Source organism: Phaeoacremonium minimum, assembly GCF_000392275.1.
Source record: "Phaeoacremonium minimum UCRPA7 unplaced genomic scaffold PA7_03_scaffold_389, whole genome shotgun sequence".
NCBI classification, from domain to species: Eukaryota; Fungi; Ascomycota; class Sordariomycetes; order Togniniales; family Togniniaceae; genus Phaeoacremonium; species Phaeoacremonium minimum.
This window is the reverse complement of record NW_006921292.1, coordinates 146,798-155,020: the sequence shown is the minus strand read 5'-3', so window position 1 is coordinate 155,020 and position 8,223 is coordinate 146,798. Positions and strand designations below refer to the sequence as shown.

Below are 8,223 nucleotides of genomic sequence, written 5' to 3'. Positions count from 1 at the left end.
CTCTTTCTATGCACCATCTAACAGGACATCATAACTTTTCCTTCATGGTTCTGATGATATCCTCTTCCGTGTAGCGATCGCTTCAGGATTGACTCGTTCTCCCTACTGCGTTAGAATCAATAAATGATACTAATTTGTGGAATAGTGGTGAAGGAAATTTGTTCACAACAGATATTCTCACATGCACTATGTTCATAACGCAGCACGAAGCCTCAATAGACTTGGATCTTAGCGCTGCTCTGTGCGTGAATGATCCGTCGTTTGAAGTAATTCCAATGGCAATGTTTCCTCGCTTCAACAAATGTCATGCGCACGAAACGACAGACTAAATCAATCCAGAGAAGACAACCGGTGTCTCAATCCGTCGGATTCCATGTCCGTTGTACAGCTACGGACACGAACTCCGACTAGACAGCCAAACAGAAGTCATTTTCATTGCGGTGGAATCTTGGCGGAGATCTTGGCAGTCATTTACCAGCGATGGCCCCGCGACCAAAATGACAAGAATTACTGCCTCCTCAAAGAGTCGCGTGCTAGGCGCTAGCCTTTCTCGACCATAGCCAAGCCGTATAGTCCTCAATATGTGGGGTAAACAGATAAGGTGCGTGTTATGGGAGGCATGGAAGTTTACGGTTTTACTGTAGGCGAGCGTCAACTCCGGAGCATTTACCCATGTAGATGTATAAAAGATTCTGGGTTTGCAACACATCAATTAACTCGGAAACGAGATTGTCAGCTCTCACGTTTCGTTTAGCACTCTTCTACTCGTATTCACGCATCGTTAGAATCTGTTAAAGATATTAAACAATGGAGAAGGGACTACACAGCAATGAAGAGGTTATCCCAGCTGGGGATGACACCAAGGAAGGTTCCATACTGCCAGCCGGAAACGATGCACCGCCTCCAGTATGGTCAACAAAAGAGGAACGGTTAGTCAGACTGAAGTATGATTCCCCTTTCTAGGAGAAACCACGCTGTTATTGCAGCTCAGCGCATTCCCTCGGATCTAGTGCAAACTGACCTTGATACGGTGCTAACAATCAAAATTTCTATAGGCTTGACCTATTCTTGATGCCACTCTTGGTCTTTGGATTCTTCGTTTTGCAGCTTGATCGTAGTAACATTAGCAACGCTATGACTGATACCATTACTGAGGATCTGAACATCACGAAGGATCAGGTCGGTACTGGTAGTCAGCTTATGTCTGCTGGAATCGTGATAGCTGAGATTCCATCTAATCTGATCCTCCAACGTCTAGGCGCACCTGTCTGGCTCACCTTTATTATTGCAGTCTGGGGGACGATTTCGCTAGCTCAGGCTTATGTCACGAATCTCTCGTCATTTTATGCGACCCGCTTTCTCCTCGGTGTATTTGAAGGTGGATATATACCAGGCGCACAATATACGCTGGCTCTCTTCTACAAGTCCGACGAGTTAGCCTTACGAACTGCTATCTTTTACTTTGGCAACTTCTTCTCTGCTGCGACAGGCTCTCTGATTGCAGCAGGGCTGTTGCAGCTAGCTGGTAGGAATGGGCTTTCTGGATGGCAGTGGCTATTCATCAGTATGTCAATATATTTGTTTACGTCAAACTTGTCAATACAAGCATGATCTTTACTAATATAAACACTCGATCACTAGTCGAGGGAGCCATCACACTCTCGGCATTCTTTCTCCTCCTCCTCTTCCTCCCATTCTCGCCCCAGCGAACTCGGCCTATTCACGGCCTTTTCGATATCTTTACTCAGAGTGAAAGGGATATCATGTACCATCGTGTGGTATCGGAAGACGCCTCCAAGGCCCACGCCAGGGCTCACATTAGCAAGGCAAACCTCTTCGAGGCTCTCACCGATTTTCGTCTCTGGCTACATGCTATTGTGAACATGCTAGCTGCATCGCCAAAAACTGCTCTGGGTCTTTATGGACCGAGCATCATCAAGAGGCTTGGTTTTAGCAAGACCAAAGCTAATCTGCTCAACTCGGTTCACAGCTATTGCCTCATCGTTCTTTCTTTCATTCTCTCATTTGCGTCAGACAAGACAGGACAGCGTGGCATATTCTGCATTTTCTCGTACCTATGGTCCATCACTTTTGCTGCCGCTCTCGTCGGGCTAGGTGTCAATCGAGATAAATGGCTTCTTTATGCGATATTCACTCTCGTAAGTACTGGCAACTCCCTCGGCGTGGCATTGAACGACGCATGGCTTAGTGTGAACTCTACCTCACCCCACAAGCGAAGTATGGGCCTTGCCTTGGCCGTTATCGGGAGCAACCTCGGTGGAGTCATAGGTCCCAGTTTGTTCAAAGACTCGGATGCACCCGCATACCGAAAGGGTTTCGCAGCTATTATTGGTCTTTACGGAGGAAGCATCTTGATCACTTTGGTACTCATGTTCACCTACTGGCAAGATACTGAGAAGGTTCGAAAGCAGGCTGATGAGCGTGGAGAGAACCAGGAAGAGACACGACGTTTCCATCTCTGAGGAATTTTTAGAACCCAATAGGAATAGACGAATGGTGGATCGTGGGCGGAACACATCGTGGAGAGAGCAAATTTATAAGATCACGGTACTTTATAGATTGAATTTGATATTGTGATTTTTAGCTTTCAAATGGATAAATGCAGCTTCTCAGGATCGTTTCTGCGTGATGCCTGGTCCGATTAACTCAATGTGGTGTTAGAGCAGGTGCTCCCACCTCGGCTTTCGCTAGACACTCGGAAGCAACCATTTGGACATGGCGCTGAGCTGTTATACTGCCATGAGAATAAGGGGTCCGTCTCGTTGACTAGTACCTGTCCAACCATGACAGTCTGATATCCTGGTAGTTGACGAGATTGTTGGAATACATCGTACTATCATTGTAAGTATTCCAACAGGGGTTGCAAGGGGAAGAGACTCACGCTGCTGAGAGTCATGACGCCCCAACCAACGTTGTAGTTGTGTTGAATTGTCGTCCCATATATGTACTCTGTTCAATACGTTAGGCGAATCAGGTAGCATTCTGGATTCATAGATTACCTTTGAATCCAGCCCATCGAATAGCACTCGCACACTACTGCTAATTAGCACTCAGGACTCAACACTTTCATGCATTTAAAATACCATCGGGCATGATTCTGCATTAGTGTATAGAGACAATTCTCCCCAAGCGGCATAGATTTCTCTGTTCCGGCGAGTCAGCGACTAAGGATTGTTATGGTGGAAAAAACTCACGTGGGCGTCATTCCCATGGCTGTGAATTTTGCTGTGCACGCATTGATCGCGGAAATTTCCCCATGGACTTGGTTGCCTCGTTAGTGCAATCCTCGGTTACAGATCGTCGACATACTAGTTGGATCGCCTGTACGGAAGTTGGCGCCTTCGCAGACTACTTCGTCGGCTGTGTGATTCACGATAATGGCACCGAAAGCAGCGAATGGGCACCTGATCTTTTCAGCGTTGACACCTACAGTCTCTTTTAGGCGTGCATTTACGGTCCGCTTTGTCGATACAAAGCCTGGTTTGTCTGGAGCATTGTGAGCATTCATAGTATTGATATGTCATGGGGAGTTACCTTTCGCATATACTCAATGCGCTTGGAGGAGGGTATAGCATTCACCACCAGCCCAAACATATTCTGGTCATCATTTGGAATGGTAAAATGGGCGGCGGATGATGCAATAATGCTCATTGCAATAAATGCTTTAGTTAGTACCATTATGGGCAGTGTTTATCTTCACTATGATGATCTAGAGGAGCTCGTTGTACTGGAAGCAATTTTCACGACCTTTGTCAAAAGGCTGATCGGACGAAAAAAGACGAGCCATAACGACGTTATAAATCGAAATTACACTGGTCGTAGAAGATAAGCGTCTCGGGATGGTCCGTTCAAAAAATATGGAGTAGTGCTAATGAAGCAGAGTACGGTAACCAAGATTGGGCTCGCTCAAGTCGACTGCCCCTGCCTAGCTGCTTTCCGGTGACTGCTCGCAGAAACAATTGGTGAACGGTTTACTGTTTGTATCAGTATTCGTTGACTGCACCGCCGATATCAGCCGTAGTGTCGTATAGTTTCTTGTATTTTCCGTTCACTAATAACAGCGGGTCCTGCACATTCTTATCTCTCCATGCCCAAGACCTAAGAATCGGGCCATCTCCGGAAAACCGTCGGTGCACAAAAAGGCCATTGAATCACTTTATTGGGCATTCAATGTTCAGAGGGACGTCAAGTAGGTTGTAAGCGCCGGATGAATTCCCTCTATAAGGGCTTGTTTGGTATGCATTACTCGCAATTCTAGGATGCCTGCCTCTCGGCGAGTAAGCTCTGTAAGGTGATATTTGCTCGAGGTGTATTCTCTATAAATGCGGGGTTTCATTTCGTATTCATCATGGCTCTAGGCAACCGCTACATAATCAAGTAGTCTCGCCAGGAAACTTCCACGACCTTTCACCCTCGCACATACATGGCATTGCTCGAGAAAGGTACAACCCATTCAGCCACCATTATTCTAGATTCATCGGTTATGTGGCATTATCGCACCTATAAACATCCGGAAGTGAGGACGAGACAGGATCCAACAGAGGGCCTTGCCAAAGGAAGGATAAAACGGGCAGACATAACCTTAACCACAAGAGGCGAGAATGCTGCACTGAAAAGATAGAGATCAGGCTGTCACCTGGAAATTGGCGATCTGCTTCCAAGTCATGTACCTGGTAATGTCATGAAGCAAATGTGTTCAACGTAGGTGGAATCTCTCTGAACCACCTCATCCTCAAATAGCATATGCGTACAGTCACTGTACGGCTCCTTAGAAACCTGGGATAAACGCAACAGGTGATATATCCACACATTTAAATTGGTTTGAGAGGTATTCGGCAACAAGGAGTATAAGAGTATCGTAGCGGCTGTGAGCTTCTTGGTTACACCCACCTAGGTTGTAATTGTGTGATGGGCTAATGCGAAGGTCGCTGAGTTGCTCTAGGGGGAAGCCCAGGGATCCTTCCCATGAACTTGAGATTTTGGTGGGGATGAGCACCAGTGAATTCCCTACCAGAACCGCGACGGGGCAGGTCCAGCGACTGGGTCTCCAGATTGGACAGCAACAACACCTGCCTGCCCCCTGTGATACATCTACATTCAATCAAAAATCGCGCGATAACCTAAATACCGAAAACTCAAGACTCTTGCAGCACTGATAGCACCCCACGCAGATCATTGCTGATCAAATACATGCATAGTTTGGACTTATCACTTATCACGGCGACGAACCTTGTTTGGCATTCTTGTTTCCTTATCAGATAATGTCAGTCACATCGTCATCCATGCCGCAGTGTCAAGATCTATGGTCTATGTGTAGATGCATAATCAATAGTATCCTCTTAAAAGCCAATAAATCGCACGAAATCAACTCCGAGGATCACAAAAACAATTTATAAAGATGAGGACTATTAAGATGAACAGAGGAAGCAGAGGAAGCATGTGCATCAGCATGCTGGGAGCGCTGGCCCTTTAAAACGTAGAAGCGTAGCTTGATCTAAGTAGTAGTATGTTCTTCATCCATTGAATCTCATGACATGACACATCGCTGATGAGGAACCTGAAAAGGGCCATTGCGATACCGTGCTAGTAAGTTTGGCGGCGAGCACCAAGGTGCTTTTCGTACTATTTGGCAAGCTCATAGAGGACTGCTTCTTTAGATATGGCATCTTGACATGAGTAAACCGTCGATGTACTCCTTTGAACAGTACTATGATCGGAACTTGGCGACCTATCATCATACTGGAAACCGGGCCTGAACTGCCTATCACATCAACGTTCCTAGTCGGGCAATGATAGCATAGAGATAAGACATGAGATATGCACGAGTACCGACATCGCATGTAGTGTTACCCCACCGTTGGATGTTTATCAGATTTACCAGCACGCCATTCGGGGCCTCGGGAACGAATATAAAATGAGTAGAGGGTCCTAGCTCCAGAAAGAAAAAAACCAGCTCCACAATTAAGCCTTCGGGCAAAGGACCTTTATAATTATTAATCAATATGAAGACGTCTGATGACAATAATCTGCAAACGATTGACCATGACAGTCCCCTCCACAAGAGATATCCTCTGCACGATGTTCCGAAAGATGAAGTTAGAAGATCAACCATTGAACTAGGCGATTGTTCGGATCCGACCGTAGACATCGAGCCTCAAATCAGAGGTTTTATCGATAGGAAGCAAGAGAAGAGATTACTGCGTCGTATAGACTGGCACCTGCTTCCTTTGCTCGCCATCTTATACATGATCAAAACCCTTGATTTTATCAACGTGTGTGGAATTATTACCTCCACAAGCTCAAACATTATGCTCACAATTTGTCTAGATCTCCAACGCGCGTATCATGGATCAAGGGACATCTAGAAATATCATGGTTGAGCTTCACATGACTTCTGATCAGTACAATTTTGTGACTCTTGCGTACTATATACCCTACATAATCGCTGAAACACCGTCGAATCTCATGATCAAATACTTCAAGCCGTCGGTATGGCAATCTAGAATTACGGTAAGATTTCCAAGTACTGCAAGGGTGTCCAGTGTTGATGAAATGATAGATTTCCTGGGGACTAGTCCTTTGCTGTCATGCAGCTGTTACGAACTCCGGAGGACTTTATACCGTACGCTCCCTGCTGGGTCTTTTTGAAGCAGGTCTTTGGCCTGGAATACTAGTTCACCTTTGTTATTGGTATCGTCCGGATGAGATAGCAATGCGTGTTGTTCTTGTCACCATGTTAGGCAACTTTAGTGTCGTGTTGAGTGGCGTGCTTGCCTTTGCTTTCAACGGCGTAGACGCAAGAGGCTTGTCTGGTTGGAAATGGTACGCCTACCCCTCGAGTCACTGTACATCTCTCTGATCTTGTACTTGAAGGCTCGTTATAACTGAGGGCGTATTCACGATACTTCTAGGAATAGCAGTCTATCTGCTCTTACCCAACTGTATGAATTGGTAAACTTACGTCAATCCTCCTGTTGCTCTAACGAATATATGGTAGTCCCCTCAACTGTCTCCTGGATGACAGAGGAAGAGAAAGAATTCGTCCAGATCAGGCTACCGCCCAACTCACCCCGTTCAGCAGAAAAAGATTTCGATCTTCGAGAATTCATTACAACGCTTAAGGACATCAGACTCTGGCTGTTCCTTTTATGTTGGGCTTTCTACACTGTTGGCACGACTGGCCTTACGTTCTATCAGCCCACTGTCATAGCGAATCTAGGGTTCACGTAAGTGTACCTACCCTTGATCATCGTGTTCGATATTAGTACTAAGGATCAGTTCTATTGCTCGAGCTCAGCTGCTCAACATACCGCCCGCGGTACTCAGCACTATCCTCACCTTGATGTTCGGTTTTTTATCAGAGACAGGGCGAGTTCCTCAGCCCTCCATTCCACTCACTTTCATGATTGTTATTCAAGGTTGTTATGCTGTCTTGTACAAATTTCCTAGTAATGGTGGCGTGTACGCTGCAACCGTGATTGCTGGCGGCTTCTCAACAACGTGGTAAGATTGATCTAGCTGTCGGCAAATAGACAAGAACCTAAACCCGGTGCTGATTGCGAACTTAGGTATATCATGATGTGGCCATGGAGGGTACAGACAACATCGGGTGCCACTGGGTCTGCCTTTGCTATCGCGTTTGCCAATAGTTACGGCCAGATTGGCGGCGCGGTTGGCCCACAACTTTTCAGCTCGCGGTATGCCCCAAGATACACAACGTCTTTTGCCATAGCCATGGGATTCATTGGTATGGCCATCATAATGAACCTCGTGACTTGGAGATTTACCTGGAGAGCTGATGTAGAAACAAGAAAGAGCAGGAGGGAACGAATTGCTGCAGCCAAAGCGGGTAGATCCTATCCGGCCGATGATGATCGTCATCCGCGAGTGGAAAAATGACACTTCGCGGGCTAGCAATATTTATTGCGGAAAATTTGCATTGGCTACGTTCATTTAGTTGCATGAGCGGCAGTTGACTGCCATTTTTCAGTAGCAGGAGAAGCGACTAAGCGTGGAGATACCAGAATATGGCTGGTTTGTACAAAACTCAGTTAGTTATGACCTCATGGCTTTTTTTGTACTCTGTGTCGTTCAACACTCGAGTTGCCATGAACAAGATATTCAGTAATGGCATTATCATACACTAGAATCTAGTGTGGACTGCTCCCTAGATCACTACTACCACCTCAAGAAGCAAGATTC

At 46.1% G+C, this 8,223-nt stretch overlaps 1 protein-coding gene across 1 annotated transcript; it reads left to right on the top strand.

Annotated features, from left to right (window-relative positions):
- Positions 1–581: 581 nt before the first annotated feature.
- Positions 582–2,483, top strand: UCRPA7_5083 (putative mfs transporter protein; the record flags this gene model as incomplete). Its single annotated transcript, XM_007917631.1, has 3 exons — positions 582–601; positions 1,128–1,525; positions 1,642–2,483. 3 exons carry the CDS (start codon positions 582–584, stop codon positions 2,481–2,483), a joined length of 1,260 nt encoding a protein of 419 aa, XP_007915822.1.
- Between the last annotated feature and the right edge of the window lie 5,740 nt (positions 2,484–8,223).